The sequence below is a fragment of the Gavia stellata genome, chromosome 18 (assembly GCF_030936135.1).
Source record: "Gavia stellata isolate bGavSte3 chromosome 18, bGavSte3.hap2, whole genome shotgun sequence".
NCBI lineage: Eukaryota > Metazoa > Chordata > Aves > Gaviiformes > Gaviidae > Gavia > Gavia stellata.
The window spans coordinates 17,771,828-17,796,942 of NC_082611.1; the positions used below are offsets into that span (position 1 = coordinate 17,771,828).

The window sequence follows — 25,115 nt, forward strand, 5'->3', positions numbered from 1 at the left end:
GCCGTGGCTCCGCTCTCCTCCCTTGGACGCTGCCAGGCAGCGCCGTGGGGCTCTGGGGGGTACTGGGATGTCCCTAGAGGTGACTGGGGTGGTACTGGGAAGCTCTGGGAGACACTGGGATGTCCATGGGTGGCAGTTGGTCTGTGCTGAGAAGCCCTGGGGATGTCCCTGGGGGGCACTGGGGCGGTACTGGGAAGTTCTGAGAAGCGCTGGGGCGGTACTGGGAAGCTCTGAGAAGAACTGGGATGGTACTGGGAAGCTCTGAGAAGAACTGGGATGTTGCCGGGGGTACTGGGGCGGTACTGGGAAGCTCTGGGAGACACTGGGCTGTCCCTGGGGGGCACTGGGGCAGTACTGGGAAGCTCTGGGAGGCACTGGGCTGTCCCGGGGGGCACTGGGGCAGTACTGGGAAGCTCTGGGAGGCACTGGGCTGTCCCTGGGGGGCACTGGGGCCATACTGGGAAGCTCTGGGAGGCACTGGGCTGTCCCTGAGGGGCACTGGGGCCATACTGGGAAGCTCTGGGAGGCACTGGGCTGTCCCTGGGGGGCACTGGGGCGGTACTGGGAAGCTCTGGGAGGCACTGGGCTGTCCCTGGGGGGCACTGGGGCCATACTGGGAAGCTCTGGGAGGCACTGGGCTGTCCCTGGGGGGCACTGGGGTGGTACTGGGAAGCTCTGGGAGGCACTGGGCTGTCCCTGGGGGGCACTGGGGTGGTACTGGGAAGCTCTGGGAGGCACTGGGCTGTCCCTGGGGGCACTGGGGCGGTACTGGGAAGCTCTGGGAGGCACTGGGCTGTCCCGGGGGGCACTGGGGCGGTACTGGGAAGCTCTGGGAGGCACTGGGCTGTCCCGGGGGGCAGCAGGAGGCTCTGTGGGTCACTGGAAGAGACCGGGAGGGGGAGGGGTCGGGGCTGTCCCAGTGGGGACACCGGGATATCACTGGGAGGGACGGGGGTGTCTCTGGGCGGTCACCAGCGCACCAGTATGTCACTGGGGACACTGGGCGGCACTGTGGGACCCCGCTCCAGCCCCGCGCCGTTGCCAGGCAACGCCTGCCGGCGCTTGCGCATGCGCAGGGCGGGGGGGGTGTGTGTCCCAGCGAGGACTACATCTCCCGGCAGGCTGTGCGGGGCGCGCTGTCCCGGCGTGCTCTGCGGCGCCGCCGCAGGGGGTCCCGGTGCCGCCGGCGGGGCATCGCGCCGTTATGGCGGAGGCCGGAGCAGGCTCCCGGCTGCCGCCGGACGTGGACACCGACGACTGCCTCCGCGAGTACCGCCACCTCTTCAGCCCCGACATCCTAGCGTGAGTGCCGGGGCGCTGAGGGCTCCGGCCCGCCCCGGGGCCTCGCCTCCGGGCGCCGGGTGAAGGGCCGCGGCCTGGGGGGCACGGGCCCCCGCGGCCTCTGGGCCGATCGCGGCCGCCTCGGCCGGGGGCTGTGCCTGGCGCTTGGCTCTGACCGTCCCTTTGTTCCCCCAGGGGCCAAGTGGCGTTCATCACCGGCGGCGGCTCGGGTATCGGCTTCCGTATCGCCGAGATCTTCATGAGGTGGGGGAGCCCGGCCGGGCTGCGGCCCGTGGGCTGGCGGCGGTGCCCGGGGAGGGCTTGCCCGGCCTCCCTGGGCGCCGGTGGGACGGACGGCATAAGAGCTTCCCTCCCCTTGAGGCGGGTGTGGTAGCAGGGCTTGGAAGAGGTGGGATGTGAAACCGGGGGCACCGGAGAGATGTGGGCAGCCCTGCCTACTGCAGGGTTTGTGGGGTGCGGGAGGCAGGGGCTGGCCCTGTCACAGGGCTGGGATAGCTCTAGTGCGCTGTGACTCTTCCCCTCTTTGAGTCCTGCAAGCCCAGAGGAGCAGCAATTCCTCCCCTCCAAGGGTATTGTGCCACCTCCCACCACTCACCAGCCGAACTCCTGGTAATCCCCAGAGGTCCCGGATGACTGCGAGGAGCCGGCGCTGTCTGGTCCTTCTCACCAGCCCCTTCTTTGCAGGCACGGCTGCCGGACGGTCATTGCAAGCCGGAACCTGCAGCGAGTGTCGGAGGTGAGTCTGTGGGCTCCAGCGGCACAGGCGGCAGTAGGGAGAGCTGTGAACGCCTGGAAATCCTTCTGCCCTCTTCTCTGGATGGAGCTGGGAGCCCTGGGAGTAGTGCAACAGGAGAAGTGGCTCACCCGCGCTACCCTGTCTTCTCCTGGCTCTGAGTGCTCCAGCGCCAGCGGGGAACAGCAATGGGTAGGACGGGTGCAGTTTTAGGGTGGGCTGCATCTCCCACACCTCACAGTAGGGCTCAGTTAATTGTGGAAATACCTTCCCCCGCCAGCTTTGGGAGTGACTGCTCCAGGTATCACATCACCTTTTTGTTGATGAGACAGAGAAACAAACTGTGGTGAAGGTTTGTCAGCAGGGAGGTGGCAGAGCCCAAGGTCAAACTTAAATCTCAGCCTCAAGTAGGGCAAGACCCCCTTGTCCAAGGGTTACATGGGTTGAGGTGGGTACGCTGAGCCCTAAAATCTCAGTTCTGTTGCATCTTGAGATGGAGGGAACGATGCAGGTCTGGAGAGTGGTGACTGAAGAAGCTGTGTTAGACTGTAGCTACCCTGTGCGCGGCTGGGCAGAACAAACACCTGCCCCTGCGTGTCTGAGCCTGGGCTGGAGTTTGGCTGATCACAGTTTCTATTCCTCGCCATGGCTTGTGCCATGGTCTGAGGCTGAAAGCAGCTGAGAGAGAGCTTTGCGGTAGCTGTGCTTGGAGCTCACTGAAATACAGTAAAGAACAAAATCGATGCTTGGGAGTGAGCTGGCATGACCCAGCTGCCTCCTGGAGGGGGTTGGTGCTGTCATTTCACACTTCCTCGTGCTCACGTGCCGGAAAACAAGCTGCAAAGCTCAGCAGCTTTTTAGTCCTCAGGGGCTGGGGTCTTTTGAGTACGCAGGGACTGCTTTTCCAGGCTCTTGACGCTCGGTGTACGTGTGTGCTGGTCAGGGCTCAAAGCTTCTCACAGAAGGGCCCGACGAGCCCGAGCAGAAACGCAGAGCGTCACTGAGTGTTGTGCAGGGTTGCTGCTGAGTTTGTGTGTCCCCTGTGCTTAATTTGCAGAGGGGAGTCATGTTCTTAACGAGGGCCTTGGGGATGGTTTGTGGCAGAGGCTGAGCCGCAGAGCTGGCCCGCTCTCCCTTGAGGGCAGAGACCCTGGCAACTGCTGATCTGTGTTTGCCCTTTTGCCTACTGATGTTTTGTGGCTCTAAAGGTTAATTTTGTCTGGGCTGATGCTAAAAATGCCTCGTTGGGGTCCAACCTTTGTACTTGCCCTGCAGAGGTGTTGCTCAGGATGTGCTGTGTCGACCACAGGCCACGGAGGTGAGTGGGCTTAGCAAGTTGCGGCCTCAGGGCCAGCCTGGCATTTGGTTCCGATATGACTTACAGGAGCTTTCTCTGGCTACCCCAGGGCTTTAGCTGCAGGGTGCTGCCGGGCTGAAGCCAACCGTGTTTAGGCAGGCCTCTCCCCTGCCCACAGTGTTTGCTGTGTGCTGACAGGGACGTGGCTCCTGCCTGACTTCTTGCTTGCCTGTTACAAGGTCTGGGTCTAACCCTTGCTGAAGGAGAGAGTCCCAGAAAGAATCTCGCCTCTCTTTATTTTCACAGGCATCGAAAAAGCTGGTGGCAGCCACAGGGCAGCAGTGCCTGCCTCTGTCCATAGATGTCAGGCAGCCCCAAACCATTGTGGCAGCGGTGGATGAGGCACTGAAAGAGTTCAAGCGGATTGACATCCTCGTTAACGGTGAGCTGCCGGAGCGGGCAGGGGGAAGATTTGGCACAGACCGTCTGCTAGGAAGGGCATTTTCCTGCATGGGGGTTGTGTTTGCCTAGTGTCTGGCTTATGCTGCTTTGGCCTGGGAGCATCTGGGCAGCCCCTGGGAGTGCAGAGGGGATGGGCTCAGAGGAAGCAGAGACCTGTTTGTGATACGTGGCCATCTGTGCTTGCTTGGGTGTGGATCATCCCTGCTTCCCCTGCACCAGCACTCTCCTGCCCTCAGGCTGGCCGTGCTGCTGGGCACCCAGAGCCACAAGCTGTTTATGCCCTTATCAGGGCTGTTGCCATGCGCTTTCCAGTCTACCCAAACAGTGCCGCTCACCATCCCTCTCGCAGAAGTGCCCTGAACGTGCCTGATCTCTCCTGGCCCAGTCCTGACTGTGTCCCCGGCTGCTTGTTCTTCAGGTGCTGCGGGAAACTTTCTGTGCCCAGCCAGCGCCCTGTCCTTCAACGCCTTCAAGACTGTGATAGATATTGACACCATTGGCACCTTCAACACCTCCAAAGTCCTCTTTCAGAAATATTTCCGGGTGAGTGGAACCAGAGCCAAAGGATTTGGTGGAGAGGCTCCTGGTAGGCAGGGGGTTAGTGTCAAACAAACCACACTTTGCCCCTGAAAAAGTCAGGGAAGGGTGGAGAGCAGAAGGGAGCACAGCACCTGGGTACCCAGGGCTGTGCTGCTGGACCCCTGCCACTCACCCTGCTCAGATCCAGTCCGCTCTTTCCCCGGGACGGCAGCCCCGTCCAGGAACTGGGAGCCCTGCATGTCCCTAGCCCTGGGGCTTTTCATTGTTGTGGCACCTTTCCATGCTCTGTCACCTGCCGGGGAAGCAGCTGTCATCTGTCGCTCCTTGTTCAGCTCCTCTGCTTTCCCTTGGGCTTTGCTTGGCCCCTGCAGCTCCCGCCTCCGTGGAAAGGTCCCGCTGGCTGCCCCGGCTCAGTGAGGCCAGGTGGGCAGTGCTGCCCTGATGACAGGTTAGCAACGCAGCGGTGGCAGTGCCCAGGGGTGACCATCCCTCCTAGCCCAGCTCTCTTGTCCCACCACTCCCCTACATGACACCTTGTGCTGCTCCCTGCCTAACGCCATGTCTCCTTTCCTTCCCCAGGACCACGGTGGGGTCATCGTTAACATCACCGCGACCCTGAGCTACCGAGGGCAGGCCCTCCAGGTGCATGCTGGTACTGCTAAGGCTGCCATAGGTACCTAAATGCTCCTTACTTGGGCTCTGAGCCCTGTGGGGCCAGTAAGGAAGCCGGTTCTTCCCGAATATTGGGATGGGAAGCTGTCCTTGGGAGAGGCGAATATGAATCGGTGTGGTTACCATGTGCCCGGGTTTGGGATGAGGTTCTTCTCTCCCTCAGGGGTCTTGTAGCGCCCTTTCCTCTTGGCCAGAGTCTCCTGGGGCTTTTTGCAACCCCCCCAAAAAAAGAAGTTACTGGAATGGCTCTTCTCTCCATTTCTCATTCCTGTTGTAATCCCTTCTCAGATGCCATGACCCGTCACCTTGCTGTGGAGTGGGGACCCAACAACATCAGGGTGAACAGCTTGGCACCGGGCCCCATTACAGGCACCGAGGGCTACCGGCGGCTGGGTAAGGCAACCCAGGGCTCCTCTCTCTGCCTTGGCGGTGGCTTCCTGCGTCTGTCTGGGAGGGGACTATGACGGACCACCAGTGCCGTGCAGCTCATGGGGCGTGTGATGCAGCTGGTGTCGTTGCTGCTGGGCACGGCTGTCTTGTGACTCGGCTGGCACGTCTCTTTGGGGGAGCAGCCCTTCCCGCATCCTCGGTGCCTCGTGGGGCACTGATTTTTCTCTGTCGAGTGGCAGCTTTTTGTGCTCTCTGATGCCATGACGTAACATGCTCCCCCAAAGCTCAGCCTGGCCAGCTGCCTTGCCTGATGGTTTAGCTCTTGCAGTCTGTCAGCGGAGTGCCGGTTCAGCCCTGGAGGCTGGAAAAGCTCTCTGAGGTCTTGTCTTGAACTCACTGTTGCTGTACAAATCCCACTGCTGGGCTTGATCTCCCCTCGTTTAGCTCTCTTCTCAGGCCTTTGTCCCTGGGCTGTCCCCAGGGCTGTGCCAACATCTCATCTAGGTTCCCTGGGGCTCTCAGCGAGCCCCGTGCAAGCAGTGCTGCAGTGTCTGGCAGGCAGGTAGTCCCATGGTCGTAGCTGACTCTTTCTTCTACCACTCTTAGGTGGGAAATTTGCTGAGGAAGCAAGCCAGTTCGACACGATCCCCCTCCAACGTGCAGGGAACAAGACGGAGATCGCCCACAGCACACTGTACCTGGCCAGCCCCCTCTCCTCCTACGTGACGGGCACCACCCTGGTCGTGGATGGTGGGAGCTGGCTGACCTCTGCCAACAACTTCCCCGCCTTGCTGGGTATTGCTTCATCCTCTGCTAAACTCTAGGTGACGTGCATTTCCCGCTCCGTGGGATTAGAGCAGGGCTCGTGTCAGAAACCCTGTTGTTTCGTGGTATAGGGGCATGGATGCCTAAGCAGTGGGTATGGCATTACCTTCAAGTGCCTTGGGCATCTTGTACCAGCACCAGGCTCTGCCCACCCCGAGGCAGCTGTGTGGCACACGCTGTGTCAGGAAAGAGGGGCAGATGCTGTGTGTCGGGGTCTGCGGGTGAGGGCAGCCAGTCCAGGTCTCAACTTGGCAACACTTGCTCTCAAACCTTCCTCTGCTTTTGGGAAGGAGGAGTAGGGTGCACCCCCCAACGCTGTTGTCAGAGCAGGCACAGAGCAACATAGGGACCATCTCTGAGTCCTCGTGGACAGTCCTAGGGATGACTTGGGAAGGGCAGGAGAACTCGCTGGGTTTTTCCTCTGAGCCTGCGGTTGATGTGGTATCTCTTGTCGTTCCTGCTGGAAGACACTTGTCTGGACAGCCCCGAGTGTCCCCTGAAGCGACGTGATGCCCCTTTTCTGTGCCCCACCAGCAGGATTGGGCAGAGAGAGTCCTGACAGCCTCTGCCTCCCCTTTCTTCCTTGCGTGAGTCGCTGCAGCGTGTCTTGCGTTGCGGTTGAATTGCACGCAGGACTCAGGTTGGCTGCGTATGTCTGCAGAGGTGGGAAGGGAGCTGGGGCCTGAGGCTTTCTGGGAGAGGGGTCTCCTTTATTCCCCTCTCCCCCTGCTTGGGTCCTGCCTGGCAGCCTCTGCGAGCAGGGCAGGCCCAGGCAGGGCTGTGTACCCACCTCCATGCTGTCTTACAGATTTCTGGGCTGCGGGAGCAAACAAAAATCAATGATGGACAGCCTGGGATTGACCGATGGACAGAAACGTGACGGAACACTGCAGCTCTGGGACATCTCGGGGTGCCATCTCCCAGAGTCAGAGCCGAAAGCTGCCGCCTCTGATCAGTGACTGGTCGTGGTGGTGATGCTGCCGATCCTGCCTCCGCCTGGGGGAGGGAGCGCCGGGGGTGCTGGGTGGGGAGGAAGCCTGCCCCCGTCCTGTGCCGTTACTTTCTTCTGAGCTGACATGGCTGAGGGCGCAGGGACAGCGCGGGGTGTGCAGGCTGTCGTGTTCACTGTCCGTTTGCCTCTCCCTCCGAGTCGCTCTCCTGGCCTTTCCCGAGTCCCAGGCGGTGCCGCCCATGGATATCCGTCCTCTTCCTCCTCTCTCCCCCACCTCAGCCTGAGAGCTGCCCAAAACCCACAGCAGTAACTCCTTTTTGGGAGTAGTTCAGCCCGTCTGGGGTTGAGATCAGCCTTTGTGCTGGGGCAGCTCTGGTGTGGCAGCAGGAGCTGCCAGCTCTTAGAGGGGGAACAAGGACCCAGCTGGCCCCTGGCAGGGGGAAACGGCCCGTCCCCTCGGAGTGGGGGTCCCTGGATGGGGCAGTGGTCCCCAACGGCTGATGCAGCTGGGATGTCCCTCTCCCAGGAGCAGAGGTGGTGTGAGGTCAAATCCCACCAGAGCTGGCTCTGTCCTGCTGCGGACTGTAGCACTGTATCTGTTGGGAGCCTGAGATGTCCAGTTGTCTGTCCAGCACCCATCTGTCTGTCACGCTGGTCTCGTGCTGTCTCCTTTCTTCGTACAGACACTACAGCTGAGGGTAAATCAAGGGCTAGCTGAAATTCGGTCCTTTCCGAGCAGGGCGCTGAGCTGACGAGCTGCAGGGGCCGCACCGGGTCTGCGCTGGGCTGCCGGAGCCAAACACGTCCCCGGTGCCAGCGCCTCAGGGGACACACACCACTCGCGTGCAGCGGCCTCCTGCTGCTGACGGCGATTTTTAAGCTTGCCCTGAATTCCGTGAAGCTTGTTTTCTTACTGGATTGCATTTCCTACTTGATTGTAGACTTGCCTGGTTTTGCTCCCTCCTCCAGGCCACAAATAAAGAACTTCCTGAACCCTGAGCTGCGACGCTTCCCGTCTGTTTGCCTGCGCAGGGGGTTGATCCTGCAGCCTCTGGCTGCTGGGAGCTCGGGAAGGTTTGCTTCTGCCCCTTGTCCTCTCGTGAGCCGGCAGCAGCAGGAGCTTTAGGAGGCTAAGTCACGTTTTTAGGCAGAGCATTGCTGCCGTAGCTCACTGCCGCACGAGCAAAGCCAGCACTTGAGCCTGCCGCACTGACTGATCCTGGTGATCCAAACTGGGCCCCGAGGGAGGATGGAAAACCACTGTTCCCACTACCAGAGCCCTGTGCGGCCCCAGTCCTTGGCGGCTGTTGTGTCCCAGCACTCCAGACCTGGGGTGCTTGGGGACCCGCCACCTCCTCGGCCCCAGCTGGCTCCGGGGAGGTGGTTCCAGCAGGCGTTGGGTCCCTCAGCAGAGGTGATGGGAAGGTGCTGAGGGACTCGGTGAGAGAGGTGTGCTGACCCCTTCGGAGGGGATGGGGATGTGGTGCTGGGACTGGGGTCTGGGCATCGTCTTTTGCCCTGGGATTTGCCTCCAGCCACAATATCCCTCTTCCCAGGTAAGAGGACAAGTCGTTCCTCCTGGAGAAGGTACGTGTGTGATGCTTGTTGGTCCTAGCTGCCCGGCTGCAGTCTTCTGCTCTCGGACCTGCCATCCCTTGTTCTGGGAGGGTCCACATATTTAACTGCGTCTTGTCTAACCACGACCGAGCAAGTTGGGGACCGTCCCTGCGTGTGGTAACAGGCGTGGTCCCTCCTGGAGGCTTAGCTTTAGCCAAACCCCTGGCAGCCCCTCGGCGAGTGTTGGGGGGGACACAGAGACACTTCAGGGGTTCCAGGGGGGAATCTGTGCTCTGAGGTGCTGACCTCAGGCTGGGGTGACACGGGGCAGAGAGGGAGGGAGAGCCCTGCACCCACGGGGAGCAAGGTGAGGTTTCCACCCTCCTGTGCACAAAGGAAAGGTGCTGCAGGAGAGGCAGCCTCGGAGCTGCTGCTAAGCCCAGGCTGTGCCGTGCTGCTCCGGGCTCGGCACTGAGCTGGGCTACTGGCCCTGCTCATGTGGGTGCCACCCCATACGGTGAGGACGGAGCCAGGCAGAGCTGCCTGCGGTGCCTTGCCCGTGTGCGGAAACCTCCATGGTGGCCACAGCCTGAGCGGAGGCTGGGGGTGTCGGAAGAAGAGTGAGCTCCTGCCCGGGGGCTCGGGGCTGTCCTGGCTCGGTGGCCACCGAGGGAAGGGGGAAGACGGCAGGGCAGCAGCCTGGTCCCGTGCCTCCAGCCCCAGGGGAAGGAAGGAGCTCTGAGCGGGGCCTTGATCGCGTCCTGGAGCTGCAGAAGCCCATCGAGGGGTGCAAAGCTGCAGCTCTCGGTGTCAGCCTTGCCCCTCCAGCCCCGGCAGCAGTGAGCGCAGGCGCTTGAGCTGTCTGGAAACTGGAGGAATTATTTATAATGCCAAGGGGATTTTGCAGGGGATGGTTTAGGTGTATGTCACCTGGGGAGGGCAGCCGGTGCAGCCGTGAGCTTTCCTCCTGCGGGACCAACAAACGAGCCCCCTCCCGCCCCGGTGAGCTTTGGGGATGGCTACAATGAGAAAAAGGACTTGGGGCAGAGGTTTCAATCTTTCTCAGCACCAGCCTGATCAGATGCAGGGGTTATTTTTTCCTCTCCTCTGTCCGGGGATGCTGCCGAACCCCGGCTTTTGGGGCAGAATGTGTTGGGGCTCCCCAGCTTTGGGAAAGCCCCGCTGGGGGACGCATCGTGCCCCAGCCAGGCTGGTCTCGAGACATCGCGCACATCCATCGCCTGGGCAGCCTGGCGATGGGGGAACCTGGGCAGGGTCACCGCGGCCAGGGGTGCTCTTGCTCATCAGGGTTGCTGCTAATTATACCCAGGGGTTGTCACACGGGCAGCTCGCCCAGCTGGCGGGTGCGTTAGCGGGGTCACCCCGTGGGGCTGATGGCTCGATGGTCCGGGCAGGGCCGAGCCACGCGCAGGCGGGTGCGAGCGGAGGAGAGCGTTGCGGCTGCTGGGCGCAGACCTTCCTCGCAGCGCGCGGCCAGCCGGGAACCGGCCTTCGCCACTGCGCCGGAGGCGAAGGCGCAAATGCCGACGGGGCGTCGCTGGCGTGTGCGTGCAGAAATTGCTGTAAGCCCCTAAACTTGTTAATTAGTTCGTTAAAAGGACAACAATCAGACGGCGGTTTGCACGGGCAGCCCCGGGCGGTGCACCGCGGACCCTCGCCGGTGGCCGACAACCTAAACCCTCCGTTTGCTCCTTCCCGGTGTCGTGGCACCCATTTCCACGCGGCAGGCGCTGGTGGCGGCTGGTCGTGCCATGGCGGCTGAGGCCGGGCACAACCGGCGTTCGGCGATGCCCAACTCCCGCATCAGGCTGGAAACAGCAATGGCCAACAGCAGCGCTGGTAAAAACTGGGGGTTTGCGCCCGTTACCGGCGGCCGTGCCGCCCAGGGGGGAGCGGGGGGTGGCAGCCCCTGGGGCGGGGGTCCGAGGGGCAGCTCGGTGGGGTGGTGTGGGGCTGGGGGGATGTGAGGGGCGTGGGGAGGTTGGCGGGGTGCACGGGGCAGGGTGGCGCTGGTGGGGTGCGCAGGGCCTGGTGCAGGGTGACCCCCCCGGTGGGGTGCACTTGGTCTGATTTACAGGGGCCCCCCGGGCACAGTGACCACCACCCCCCCCCCCGCGGTGGGGTGCACAGCCCCGGTGCACGGTTACCCCGCAGAGGGGTGCGCAGGCTGCAGTGCACGGTGCCCCCCGGGAGGTGTGGGGGCCCTGGTGCACGGTTTGCCCCCAGAGGGGTGCGGGGGCCCTGGTGCATGGTGACCCCCCCGAGGGGTGCACAGCCCCCCGTGCACGGTGACCCCCCCCCCCGGGGGTGCACAGCCCCCGGTGCACGGTGATCCCCCCGGGGGGTGCATGGCCCCGGTGCACGGTGACACCCCCCACGCGGTGGGGTATGCGGGCCCCGGTGCACAGTGACACCCCCCCCCGGTGTGGTGCATGGCCCTGGTGCACAGTGACCCCCCGGGGGGTGCCCCCCCCCCCCAGGAGGTGCACAGCCCCCCGTGCACAGTGACACCCCCCCGGTGTGGTGCATGGCCCCGGTGCATGGTGATCCCCCCGGGGGGTGCACAGCCCCCGGTGCACGGTGACCCCCCCCGGGGGGTCCATGGCCCTGGTGCACAGTGACACCCCCCCCGGTGTGGTGCATGGCCCTGGTGCACAGTGACCCCCCGGGGGGTGCCCCCCCCCCCCCAGGAGGTGCACAGCCCCCCGTGCACAGTGACACCCCCCCGGTGTGGTGCATGGCCCCGGTGCATGGTGATCCCCCCGGGGGGTGCACAGCCCCCGGTGCACGGTGACCCCCCCCGGGGGGTCCATGGCCCTGGTGCACAGTGACACCCCCCCGGTGTGGTGCATGGCCCTGGTGCACAGTGACCCCCCGGGGGGTGCCCCCCCCGGTGCACAGTGACACCCCCCCGGTGTGGTGCATGGCCCTGGTGCACGGTGACCCCCCCGAGGGGTGCACAGGCCCCGGTGCACGGTGACCCCCCGGGGGGTGCCCCCCCCCCCCCAAGGGGGTGCACAGCTCCCGGTGCACGGTGACACCCCCCCCCCGGGGGGTGCATGGCCCTGGTGCACAGTGACACCCCCCCGGTGTGGTGCATGGCCCCGGTGCACGGTGACCCCCCCGGGGGGTGCACAGCCCCCGGTGCACGGTGACACTCCCCGCCCCGGAGGGGGGCGCGGGCGGCACGTGCTCCCGCGCCGCGTGGCCCTTCCCCGCCCCGCCCCGCCCCGCGCCGCGCCGCGCGCGAGCCGGGGCGGGGCGGGGGAAGGGGCGGGGCCTCCTGCCCGGCCTCGCGCCGCGTCGGGGCGGGAGGGGGGAGCCGCACTGGCAGACGAGTGACGTCACCGCCGCGGCTACTGCGGCGGCTACCGGGCTGGAGCTGGCGGTTCGCCGCGGGCTGCCCCGGAGCGGCGGCGCGGGCGGGCGGGCGGCGGGCTTGTCTCTCGGCGCCGCCGCCTCCCCCCCACCCCCCCCGGCCGCGGGGAGACCCGTGTGTGTCCCCCCCCCCGGCGCTCGGAGCCGCCGCTCCCGGGCGGGCGGGGCGGGGCCGCCCCCGGTGGCGGCGCGGCGGGCGGGGCCGAGGCCGCCTCGCACAAAGCCGTGTGCCCGGGCGCGGGCGGAGCTACCGCTGGGACCGCACCGGTCACCGGCGTCACCGCACCGGTACCGGCACCGGCGCCGCCCCGCCGGGCGGCCGCGATGTGAGGGGGTGATGGCCGCGGGGCATGGCTGCCGGGCAGCGGCGGGGCGGGCGGCGGCGGGCGCTCAGCGCCGCCGGTGAAAATGGAGCCGCATCCGCCGGCGGCCGTGCCCGAGGCCCCGCTGCCCCGGGGGCCGCGGCGGGCCGGGCCGGGGCTGGAGCCGGAGCCGGAGCCGGAGCCGGAGCCGGGCCTCTGGGCACCTGAGGCCGTCGAGCCCGCCCCGGGGCCGCCGCCGTGGTCCCCGCCGGAGCGGGGGGGCTGCCCGGCCCTGGAGGGCCCCGCCGAGCCCCCGGCCCGGCCGGAGGAGGAGGAGGAGGATGAGGAGGAGCCGCGCCTCCGCCCCGTCTTCGACGCCCTGGACCGCGACGGCGACGGCTTCGTGCGGGTGGAGGAGTTCGTCCAGTTCGCCACGGCCTACGGCGCCGAGCAGGTGAGGCCGGCGGCTCCCCCGGGCCCGGTTCCCGTCGGGCCCGGTTCCCGTCAGGCCCGGTTCCCGTCAGGCCCGCGGGGCCCGGTCAGGCCGAGGCCTCCCCTCACCCTGCCTCCGGGCTGGGGCTGCGCGCCCCGGCTGCCCCCCGGGGAAGGAGCCCCGGGCCCCGGGCGCAGGCGGGTCGATGGCTCCCTGGGACAGGGCCCTGTGGTTGGCGTAACCCGGGGGGAGCCTCCGGGCCGGGCCTGCGGCGGTCCCCCGGCTGCCGACGGGGCGGTGAGCGAAGGCGGCTCGCCTCGATGGCGGTGGCCCTCGGAAGGGCTTTTAACGGGGGCGAGGGCAGCGGCCGGGTCATCCCGGGCGAAGGGCAGGCGTGAGCTCAGATGGATGCAGGAGGGGCGGAGGGAGCCGTGCGAAGCCGGAGCTCACGTTTTCCAGGTGTCGATCTGCTGGGAACAGAGCATCTCGGGAGTGCCGCTGGGAGCCCCCGTCCCCTCTCTTTGTTCTCCATAGATAGCGCGGTTGGCTTCATCCCAGCGGCTCCCGCGCGTGAGGGACCGGCAGCGAGATCCCGGGATCTCAAGCTGCTCCTTGCTCTCCTCGCTGCGGAGGGTCCCTGCGTGGGCTGGCTGCGCCGTGCTGAGAGTGGAGTAGCTCGCTGATCACGGGTTTGACAATCCTAAAAGCATGTTCTCTTTTTTTTTTTCCCCTTTCTGCTGCTTCGTACCACCGTGAGCTTGTGTTTCCTTGCAGAGATCAGGTGCGATGTGTTTTGAAGCTGCCTGCTATCACCCAAAATGGAGAGAGCTCTAGCAGCGTGCCGGGGATGGAAATGAATTTGTTGATGTTTTGTACGTTGGCCTGTGCTGGCTTTGCTACGAGAAAAAAGACTTATTTTTTTAAGGCGTGCGGGTATTGTTACAGAGTTTCTACGTGCTCACCCCGCAGCCCTGCTTTAATTCTCGAGCTGTAGCCGCTGTGTGTGTGTTAAAGTGGCATGACAAAGCAAATCATTGTGTGTGAAGGAGTGTTTTGGTGGAGGAGGGGTTTTTATCTCTGTCCTCATGGTAAAAACACCTCTTAAAGGTAAAATAGAGGCATTTCTTTTAGAAAATACCTCTATAAGGTGGAGATACGTAACTTCGTTGTCAGATCGTCGCTGGTAAGGGGCACTGCGTGTGCAGACGATACCGCTCACTGCCTCGTTTCGTGATTAACCAGGTAGCGTCATGGCACCCGGGGGGGAGTTACAAGATCATCTCGGCAACGCGCTCCTGCATCCGCTGGGTGAGAGAAGCTTTATTCAGCGTAAAGCCTCTGACTTGCATTTTCCTGCTGTGGTCCAGGCGCTCCGTGCTGCTGCGCCTCCCTCCCGTTGCTGTTGCCGGCAGAGAAAGCAGAAGCAGACGGTCCGTTCATGTCGGCGTGCGAGTCGCTCGGCGGAGGCTCGCAGACCCTATGCGTGATGGCCATCGCGTCGGGGCACGGTGGGAGCTTCCCGCGGGGACCGTTCACCTTAGCGCGCCTTTCCCTTTGGCGCGGAGAAGCCCAAGTACGTGGGAAATCAGGGCAGGCAGGCCGCCTGTGTGTGGCAGGGGACGTGGCAGGTGGATCTGGCATTTGTTAGTGCCGGCAGCTTGCACGGCTCAGCCCAGACCTGCCGCGCCGGCCCCGCCGCGGCACCTTGTGCCTTGATTCTGACGCGGGAATCGTGCCAGAGCTTCAAAGGTGCGACAATAAGCCTGTAAAGTGCCTTGAGATCTTGGCCTGAGGAGTGGTTGCGAACTGTTAAGGTCTCTCCGAAACGAAGCAGGGTGTCCGGGGAGGTTTTGCGCTGCCTGCTCAAACTGACCCAGCTTAAAGCCGTGGTCTGCAGGCTTCTTGCCTTGGCTGTCCTTTAAAGTTGCTTGTTCCTTCCCACTGAGCGCAGCTATCAGTAATACCGTCTGTGCTGAAATACGTTATGCTTTTTATATACGTATACCTTCAGCAAGAGACTTGTAGCTCTCGCTGTACCGAGCGGCAGTTGTTCTGCACATCAAATGCCGAACACCCTGGTGAGGTTGATGTGACGACGGCTGAGCCGACGGGGACCGGGCACCCCGGGGAACGCAGCCGGGTACCTTTTGCGGAGGCATGCCAGAAGAGTAGAAGTAATGTTTGTGATGCCTCTGCGTGCAAGAGGACTTAGTGCGAGCCTGAAGCTTAGAAAAGCAAGAAGGTGCACTGAGTGTGGAGGAGAAGGGGTTGGTGATGGGGTCTGTAAGCTCCCAGCAGATGTGCAGAGTAATAAAGGGAGGAGTTCTGGGGAAGTTTCTTGACCTATTTTGTTTTAAGCGGGTGTAATTTGGGCCAAAAAAGGAGTCTTTTGGAAAATGGAAGTCCAGCTCAGGTGCAAGTTAAAGGATAGGAACATCACCAGGTGGGTAAAATGGTGTTAAGATGAGGAAAAGGAAAATTCAAGCTGTAAACAAAGGTTGTGCTACAGCTGGAAGTGGGAAGCTTGCAAGAGAGGTGCCAGGTTTGTTGGCTCATGAAGGTATCAGGTAGCGGGGAGTTAACGAGGAGCAAATTCCAGTCCTCTTACTGTTCCCCTGCCTGGCAAGAGGAGGAGGTCCAGGCTTCCTTTTCTTCTCCCCCTCCTTCCTCCTGCCCACGGGGGTGGATGCGGGAAGGTATGCATGGGGTGGTGGTGGAACAAACCCCTAAATTTAAGCGCAGCAGGTCGTTGCAGCCAGCTGATTCATCTCAGGGCTCAGAGAGGGTCGAAGGGTTAAGGAAAGAGTTTGTGTGTGTGTATAACCACATGTGCTGGGGAGCTGGAGAGCAGTGAGTGTTGTCTTTTTAGCGTTCGCTAAAACACCAGAGGCATTTATGGGCTACTGAGCTCAGTGCTGTCAGATTATTTGGCTGAAACAATTATTAGCTAAATGTCAAAGGAAAGAGACCAACTGTTATTTAGTCCATAAAAATGACATGACTGTGAATTTCTGTTATGATTTTTTTTTTTTCTCTGCATGATGAAAGCCATGAGTAGAAAAAGTGAGGGCGCGGGGGTGGTGGTTTGTTTTTTTGCTTAAGTAGCTTGGCTTGTTGAAAGACTGCCTTGAAGAGCTTCGTGGTTGTGGTATTGGCGGTGGAGGGCTGGTACGGACTAGAAGAGATCAAGGCATGGAAAGCTAAAGATAGTTTATTCTCCTCTGAAACGATAAAAGTGGCCAGGGATTGAGGCTATCGCCAGTACCTTCAGCTGAAAAGGGGTACGGGAAGGACGGCGCGGAGGTCCCAGCAGCTGGGGATGACATCCCTTAGGCAGGGGTAGCCTTGAGCAGAGGAGATACAGCCGCGTGACGGTCCTCCAGCCATCTGCGACGGGTAGCTGGTTGTCAAACGCGGACTATCGTGGCATTGACAAAGCTTTCTAGGACCCGTTAGGTGCTCCGTGGACTTGTAAAGAAGACGCGGGGTGGTGGTGGGGGAAAAGGTCTTGAAGGTGGCTTGACTTTTCGTGCAAAACCTCTGCTCCCCTCCCCGGTAGCGTGTGAGGCAGTTTATAACAGCGTTGTATTTTTATCGTCTCCTTTCCCTCCCCTTGATCCCTAGACTTCACCGGGGATCTGACGCTCCCCTTGGAGCTGCTGTGCGTGCTGCAACGGCGACAGGGCTTCCCGCCGGCTGTGACCGAAGACTGGAGGAAGGTTGGTTTAGACGGCGAGTCAGGAGGTAGAGGCACGCTTGACGTAACTTTTCCGTCACCTTGGAAAGCAAGGAGGGTTGTGTCTTGCGGTTCTGTGGGTTGTACAGAATCTAAGGCCATTGTGCGATATTTTTAAACTGGCAAATCCATGAGTCGTCTTGCCCGTTCTTGCACTGGGTCTGTCTGACTGCAGCGACAGGCCAAGCCTTTTCTCAGTAGATTTGTTACCGGCTAGAAATGCGGGGTCGCGTCGGGGCGGGGGAGGAGCCATCCTGCTGGCATTTTGGGGTTTTTTGCCTGTTTTGTTTTGATCTAGAAGACAGTTGGAGGTGGGAAAGCCTCTTGGCACCACATTATCTCGCTGCCTCTGCTCAATTAAGAGAAGTCCCAGAGTTTGTCGAACCTATTTTTGACCACTCCAAGCTCTACGGCGTCTCTGCCCTCCGTGCTCTGACAGAGATCTTCAGCCTTTTTTTGTTTTTCCCTCTTGACGATCGGTTCAAGCTTCGTTTCGATGTGCTTTGTTTTGCTTTCTTTAACACATCCATCCTTCAAGTACCTGTCCTTGACTACCAGCCTTCCTCTGCCCCAACATCAGCTAATCCTCAGCTGAGCTCTCCGTATTCAGCTTTCAATTTTTCCTTGCCTGATGGTTTCTGAAGCTTTTAATCAGGTTTGTTGGGCTTTTCTGACCTCCCACCGCCTTGTCAGCTTTCTGTGATGAGGTGCCCAGCCTGAGCTGGGTGCTGCGGAAGAAATCGCATTTTGGGGGTGGCAGGCGTCTCTCCAGACAGCGGCTGCAGAGAATTGCGGGCTTTATTTTTATTTTTAAATTGCCAAATCTTGCTGATTGTACTACTACTTTCTGGAATGACGTCTGGATAGTATCAAACTACACCTTTTTAGTGGCTTCCTCCCCCCTCCACCGGTGAATCCAGGCTTGCTTTTCCTGCTCACCTCTGATGGATCCCTTGGGAATTGCACACAGCCCCTGGATCAAATGCTTCTTACCTCCAGCGTAGTCTTCTTTTGGAGTTGCTGACATTGCGTCTGATCTTGGACGCCCTCCCTATTCCCTTTAGTTTTCTCCCACTTCCCTGTGAAATCTAATAGTTTGGATCACTGTCATGAGGAAACCTCAATTATATATATATTTTTTAAATTCGGGGCGGGTTCTTACACCCTTTGAGCAGAGGAAATACTAGCTTTGCTTATAAAGAGAGTTCTAAAATGATCTTGCGTGGATTTGCAGGCCGTGTAAACGTGAGTGAAGCTCAAATTGCCTCCCCCTGTGCCGCCGCTGCTGTACCTTCCGGGGGTTTTCCATGCTGTTCGGCTTCGGTGTCCGCTATTGAGAGTGGAGCTGGGATTGCGGTGAGGGCGATACAGTGTGTAACAGGTTTGAGCGTGCCTGTGGACGCGCGTACGTGTGTTTCGCAAGAGGAGCGGATCTGAAATATTTTGCTTGCTTTGACCGAGGGCCCAGTTTTTTCACCGTAGAAATTCATGGCAAAGCTCCCGCTGGTTTTGCTGGTTCAGGCAGGAGCCTTTCCTCATCCCAAATACGGGGCTGGCTTGGCTGGGCGCAGACTGCGGCGCTCCGGCTGCCTCTGCCCGCCTCCCTCTTCAAAGGATGTTTTATCGTCATTAATAACACATCTGTGTACTGCGGGAGCTCAAAGACGGGAGTTTTTCTTTCTCCCTCTGAGATTAAAACGCTTCCAAGCCAACATATTTCATGTAATGTGTTTTGGGCGAGGTGGTCGCCGGTTAGCTGAAAATGGGATTTGCAATGAAGTTTATTCATTTGTAAATGTCCCAAAGACTCCAATAAAGAGATGATTTCTGTGCTCCTGGGTTTTTTCTTCTCTTGCTAAGTTTTGGCTTTAAGCTTCTCGAAGGCGTCCCTTCCTGGAGCGGCTGGGAAGGGTTGCGTATCATACCGCAAACAGATCTTTTTTTGATGATATGTTTCATGCTTATATTTGTGGCCGTAATCAGATTGATGGTTTATCCGGGCTGGATCAAGCCTGGCAGGACCGTGAATACTCAAAGGCACGGTTTGTCTGCACGGGCTGGGAGGAGGGCGGCGATGGTAACTTTATCCCAGCTCCCAGTTTATTTAAGAAACCTTTTTATTCTTCCTTTCTCCCGCTTGAGAATACAGCTATTGCTGAGCGGGGTGTTGATTTATTTTAATTACAGATTTTGAGAAAAGTTACATGTCTTCCTCCAGAATTTGAGATCATTTGTGTAAATAAAGAAATATTCTCCCCCCCACACTTCCCAGAAGAAAGAAAAAGCATCAGTGCCACCTTTGTGGAGTTGGCAAATGCTATGGGCAAGGGGGCAAACGCGGGATTTCCAGGGAAGTGGGGTGTGGATGCGGCACCCAGTAATCCCCAGCTGTGAGGCCGGTTTGTACTGGGTGGCTGCTGCCGAAGGCTGAGTTGGGAGCCTGAGCAGGTAAAAAGGACCCCAACTAAAGGTTCTCGGTGGTTGGTTTTTTTTAATTATTTGTTCAAAATGCTGGCAAGGGCTTTTTCCTGGGGTCGGTTTTTTATGCAATAAAAATTCTTCCAAAGTTTTGCTTAATGTTTGTCACACGGGGTGGGGCTGCTCTCTGTAAGAGAGAGGTGGGTTCACGAGAGGTTTTCTCCCTTCTCAGGAGCAGGGTATTTTCTAAGGCTGCGACTAAGAAAAATGGGATTGGGGTCATCATCATTAACTGACTGGAATATGATACTGTGCCACAACACGGCGATTCGGCTGTTTCAGAGTCATTTTGACCTGGTATCGCTTATAACTGAACGCTTTCAAAGCATTTCAGAGTTGCTTATATCATTATGTAACTCAATACAGCCAGTAATTGATAGTCATTACAACAATTGCCTACGTAATTTCTCTCAATTTTATTCTTGTTTTGACTTTCGTTTGCCGCTTGTTGTCAGATGAGATCCGCTTTGAACCCAACGGCTTGCTTTTTTTAATTTTTTTTTTCGATTTTGCAAAGCAAATGACTTCCCATTAGCCACAGCCTATGGCCCTGCTTGGGCAGGGTGATCTGCTGGGCCACCCTCCGCTTCCCCTCTCCCCTGGGACCATCGGGTTCCCGGCGCTAAAAGCTGCTGCGGTCCCTGTGAGAGCAGGCAGTGGGATGGAGGTGGACCACAGCTTGCTTTTCCCTATTTCTCCTGCCTGGCTCCATCCTTCCAAAATCCTGCTTGGGTTTCCTGGTGTAGGGCACAGGACTGGTTCCTCCACGTGAGCCCGGAGCGCGAAATGCTGGCCTCTCCTTCCACTTGTTTGCTTAAATTCAAACACCCGTGGAAAACGTGGGTACAACGCTGACGGATTGGGTCTGCTGAGCTTCTCCTTAGAAACAGCGGTGCTTTTCTGGAAACACGTTTTATCTGGCGTGCTGCGGTCAGGGGAGCGCGGTGCCGGTTAGGGACGCGGCAGAAAGCGAGCTCCGACAACCTGGAGCTTAAAATGCCATCTGACTCATCAGATCCGAGCCGATGGCTTGGCAGGAAGGCGCCTTCACAAGGATGAATAGGATTAGGTAGTGATTTGAGATCTTGCTACTGCGTTCGCGTCGTGAAATGTGCCTGCTGACACGGGTAGTGAATTTATCCTTGGGGAATTGTGCGTTTTGTACTTTCAATGACTCCCGTGGTCCCACATGCCAAAAGCATTTCCACCTCCTCTCGGACTGTAGCGCGTGTTCTCGGAGCTGCGTTCAGCTGCGCGGAGCCGCTCTCCTGACGGTGCTTTTTCGTGACATCTGCAGTACAGCTGTTGGCTTAACTAGCCAAACCAAGTCTGCGAGACAGTCACGCTTCTCTAGTTGTTCAAGTCTGGCAGACCCCCCCGAAGCTCCTCTCAGCCTTCCTTTTCCACTTTAAAAGCACTGCATCTTTCATTGCCCTTTCCAATTGATCTTTAACAGGATGCTTCTGCCTAGAGGAGGTCCGCGCTGAGCTCCGCTGCAGCGTTGCTGGCGGCAGCAGGGCTGTGATGGCCTGCGCAGCGCTGGTGACGCAGGTGGAGGCAGGTCCACGCGTGGCCGGGTTGTGTGACGACGGCGAAACGCCCGCGGGATGCTGCTGAAGGCTGATGCTTGCCACTGGTGCTGCTGAGCTGTAGGTCCGGGACTGAGGCTTCCCAGCAGAGACAGGACCTTAACCGAACGCAGCGGGAGGGACATCATGGATTTCATAAAGCATAAAAATCACTGTTTCTTAATATCTTTGTGTGCTTCTGCTCGATAGCAGGAAGATACCTACAAGCTCAAAGGGAGCTCATCCTCCATACGAGTAGGGGGGTCACAGTTAATATCAGTGGTGCCTGGCATGAACCTTGTTTTGGGAACCCAAAACATCCGAGCCCAAGGAATAGCCCCGAAGATCAATGGGGCAGTGGAAATGCCAGCTTGGGCTTCCGGCATTGCTCGGAGTTGGACAGGAATTGTCTTGTCTTGCTAAACTTTGGTTTGCGATGGGGTTTCCCCTTCTTTAGACTCTCTGTTGGAGTTGGTACAGGGCAGAGAACAAGTTATTAACGGTCGTGTGGGTTGTAGGGGAGGAGGGAAGAGGAGGAAACGCGACCAAGGGCAGCTTGGGGACAGCTTCCTGCCAAGCGGCCACTACGGCCAAGCTCGAGCGGATGGCATTTGCTCCGCACGGGAGAAACAGGCTGAAAGTGAGTCTGAGCAGAACTCAAATCAACCTAAGTGGCGGTAGGTACTTCCGCAGCGCGCCGCTGTTGCGGTTTTGGAGCTGGGCTGGGGTTTTTCTCAATGGAGGTGAGGAAGCGAGAGCCCCGGCGAGCTGTGGGTCTGGGACGGGGCTCCACTGCTGGCTCCACTGCTGCTGGCGTGAGGCTTCTTTACGGCTGTGAACGTCCTGGGGTCGATGCCTGCTTTAGCCTTGGGTTTGGTCAGGGTCTTTCCCCTTCTCCAGGGAGAAAGCCGCTCTTAAAGCAGCGCGACACGTGGAGGCTGCTTGGGAGAAGGGGTCCGGGCTGCTTGGTGCTCGGTGTGCTCTGAGCTGCTTCTCCCCGTCCGGTTCCTTATGTTGTAAAAGCAAAAAAACTTTGTAACGGAAAGACGTACCAGTGATACCAAACTGCTGAATTTGCTCACCGAGTGTTACCTTACTTGAGGCGACTAATTTATCCGAAACAAGCAATCGAGTGGCAGTGGGACTTGACGCAAATTTGAGTGCTTGCTTAAATGACACCAATTCTGGTGTTGCCTGCGAGGGTCCTGGCTCTGGTGTGTCACCAGCACTGCAGAGGCCACCGGGGTCCTGGCACGGGAACGGCGATGGCCCTGGGGATGTCCCCTGGTGCTGTAGGGGAGGAGCGGTGCTGCTCTCGGTGGTACAAGGGTTGGTAGCAGCCCAGCTTGCTCACAGGCTGAATGTCCGTCTGTTAGGTAACGTTGTGCACAGCCCGGTAGTCTTCTGATTTTTTTGATAATGCCTTGTAGTTCTTCAGAAAAAAGAGCTACTGTTCCCTCTGCTACGATATCCCTTGGTGAAATACCAGTAGCGTTATGTTGAATTTGAGTCACTGCTGCTTCTGGAAGGGGTTCTCAGCTTGCAGACTGCCGGGCTGTTCCTGCTTACTCCTCTCCCCTGAGAAGGAGTAAAACCGAAGGGAGAGGAGCCGGTGCTGGGAGCTGTGTAATCTGGCAAGACTCGGCGGAGCCGACTGCCGATGGCCCTGCGGAAAATCCATTTGCCAGAGTCCAATAGGAAACTGGGCTCAAGCGAAATGTGCAGGAGGTAAAAGGAGCCCAAACCAATGGTTTTTAGAGAACAGAAGCTGTCAAGGGCAGGAAACAAATGGGGAGCGTTTGCTGGGGCGGGGCGCGGTGCCGGACCGGGATCCACGCGGCTGCTCCGCAGCTCTGCGGTCCCGAGCAAATGCGGCATGAAACGGGGGGGGCTGCCTTAGGGGCCCTTCTCCTGCTTGGGGGAAGTATAGCTGTGTTGAAAATTAAACTCTTCCAATGGGAAAATAATGTTCAGTTCCACTTTGGCTTTAACAGCTAATCAGGACCTTGTGGCTTTCGCCGCCGCCTTTGGCTGTAGAGGGATTAAAAGGCGTCCGGTGCCTCCCTTTTGCGTGGCCCCATTCCTTATTTTTTTCCAGAGGAGTGGCAGTTCTTCGTCTTGCTCGCTGTGTGTGCATGAGGAGATTACAGCTGGCAGGGGGAGGGGGAAGTAAAATTTGGATATCCTCGTGGAATGTTTTTTTTCCTATGCCTGCTAAATGGATGCAGCAACTAGCTAATCCCCTCCTGGCTACTTGGAGCTCTGAGACTACTGTGCTGGCAGGAGCACAGCGGAAGGATGCAGAGAGCAGAAGCAAGGCTTGTGGGAGGCTACTTGCCCTGAAAGGTCCAAGGGAGATGCTGGAGACCTTGGTGAGCAACAGGGAACTTGCTCTTGGACTTTGAGCTGCACCTCTTCCGTGGAGCATCCGTCCCTTGGTGGCATTGTGGGGGCAGGCTGAGAGCATGGGTGGCGTGGCGGAGGTGTAGCAAATGAAAGATTGTGTTCAGTGTTGGGCCCCTCCCTACAAGAAGGACATTGAGGTGCTGGAGCGTGTCCAGAGAAGGGCGACGAAGCTGGTGAGGGGTCTGGAGCACAAGTCTGATGAGGAGCAGCTGAGGGAGCTGGGGTTGTTCAGTCTGGAGAAGAGGAGGCTGAGGGGAGACCTCATCGCTCTCTACAGTTACCTGAAAGGGGGTTGTGGTGAGGTGGGTGTTGGTCTCTTCTCCCAAGTGACGAGTGACAGGACAAGGGGAAACAGCCTCAAGTTGCGCCAGGGGAGGTTCAGGCTGGATATTAGGAAAAACGTCTTTCCGGAGAGAGCAGTGAAGCATTGGAAGAGGCTGCCCAGGGAGGTGGTGGAGTCACCATCCCTGGAGGTGTTCAAGGAACGTGTGGACGTGGCACTGCGGGACATGGTTTAGTGGTCATGGTGGGGTTGGTTTGATGGTTGGACTTGATGATCTTACAGGTCCTTTCCAACCTTAATGATTCTGTGAAGGAGGGATGCTGGTGGGAGAGGTAGGACTGAAAGCCCAGCGCACAGGGGCAGGTGACTTAGCTGCCAGCCTGGCAGAGACCTGCAAAGCTGTGGTGCAGCGTGGGGAGTAAAATCCAGACCTCTTGCTGCTCCTTTGCTTGGAGTAGCTGATGGGTGCTGGGCACGGCGAGATAGCTGGGCACGGCGAGATAGCTGGGCACGTGGCAGCCACTGGAGAAGCATTAACATTGTCCTGTGTGGATTTTTTTTGTTGTGGTGAGGCTTGTAAGCCCAGTGCTTCAAGTCCTGGGCTTCCCAAGCTATGCAGTGCATCTCAGCCTCTTCTCCCTTCTTCTGAGAATCTACCTCTGAGCCTAGAAACCATTCCGGGCTTCCCCCCCGGCATGTCTGCTTTGTGTACTTGCCTTTGCACAAACAGCCCTTTCTGAAGGCTGTGTGAAGGGCTGCCAAAAGGAGGGAAATAATTTGAAGCAGTTCTAAAAAAGAAATGAGCCTTTATGCTTTGCTGGTCTCTGAATCACGCTTGCTTGTATTAGGATAAACTGAGTTTTGACAGTGTGGCAGGCTCAGTCTGGCTGGGGAAGGAGAGTTAGTTGTCTCCTGCTTGGTGCTTTAATATTTAGCCGCCTGGTCGGGGACAGGCTTGTGTCTTACCTGGGCTTTATCTCCGCAGCCTGAGAAGCTGCTTGTGCTCCCCAAATTCCCGGCGTTAGCAAGTCGAGAGATGCAACTCTCTGCTTTCATGTTTGTGTGTTGGCAGTAATAGGTTTCTCCTGTTTCGGGTTACGATGATCTTGTTTTAGAGATTATAGCTTGTAAATTGTATTTTGGAGAGGGTGAGTTAGTAAAAGCCAGTCCCGAGCTAGTGAGAGGATTTATTCTGGGATATGCCATGGGATTTGTTGAGCTGCTTTCTAACCTGGTTGGGAGGAAACAGAAGCAAAAGCTGCCGTCCTGGATTTATAAGCCCAGACAGCGTTCTGTAACCAAACAGCCCCCATCACAGAAATACTTGGGTTTATCACAGGGGACTTTACATGAAACTAGACCAGGCACTGCAAAACGATCGGCATCTTAAAACGCCTAGTCCTCAGTATGTGTCCTCCTGGCACGTTTTATTGAGTTGCTTTTTTGTCTGTTCAGATCAAGCTCTGAAGTCCTGCGTAGGCTTTCTGCCCCAGTTCTGCGCTCCGGCAGGATGCAGCCATCGAGCCCGGGGTGACTTCGGTCGTGGTGCTTGGCTCTTCCCCCAAGGGTGGCTCCAGCCTACATTAATGCATGTGCTTTACGTAAGAAGTAACCTAGCACTAAACCTTTTTTTTTTTTTTGGATCCAGTCTCCTGCCTCTGAGCTGTGTGTTTGGAAGGGTGAGAACAGGTTTCCCTGTGTCATTAGAGGAACAAAAGCTAAAAACAAAGCCTTCGATGTTTTGGAGGGTGGGGGAAGAAGACTTTTCAAGTTTCATTAA

The 25,115-nt window shown here is 58.9% G+C and overlaps 2 protein-coding genes across 3 annotated transcripts in view; both read left to right on the plus strand.

Annotated features, from left to right (window-relative positions):
- Window positions 1-25,115, plus strand: part of LOC104252220 (nucleoside diphosphate kinase, mitochondrial) — a 320,155-nt gene that overhangs the window by 2,950 nt on the left and 292,090 nt on the right. The window lies entirely within an intron of this gene.
- DECR2 (2,4-dienoyl-CoA reductase 2) lies at window positions 1,205-7,067 on the plus strand. 2 transcript variants are annotated; one of them, XM_059826635.1, is made up of 9 exons: window positions 1,205-1,302; window positions 1,477-1,545; window positions 1,987-2,038; window positions 3,639-3,774; window positions 4,213-4,337; window positions 4,914-5,007; window positions 5,295-5,399; window positions 6,003-6,220; window positions 7,030-7,067. In XM_059826635.1, the coding sequence occupies exons 1-8, from the start codon at window positions 1,205-1,207 to the stop codon at window positions 6,218-6,220; spliced, it is 897 nt and encodes a 298-aa protein (XP_059682618.1). In that variant the 3' UTR covers window positions 7,030-7,067. The 2 variants fall into 2 exon arrangements, with proteins under 2 accessions (XP_059682618.1, XP_059682617.1); XM_059826634.1 differs by having other exon boundaries at window positions 6,003-6,191; window positions 7,030-7,064.

Bases quoted from the DNA above. Each gene is read 5' to 3' on its own strand.
- DECR2 (XM_059826634.1), top strand. From the start codon at position 1,205: ATGGCGGAGGCCGGAGCAGGCTCCCGGCTGCCGCCGGACGTGGACACC. The intron at 1,546-1,986 runs GTGGGGGAGCCC...CCTTCTTTGCAG, and splicing joins ATCGCCGAGATCTTCATGAG to GCACGGCTGCCGGACGGTCA. The intron at 2,039-3,638 runs GTGAGTCTGTGG...TTATTTTCACAG, and splicing joins ACCTGCAGCGAGTGTCGGAG to GCATCGAAAAAGCTGGTGGC.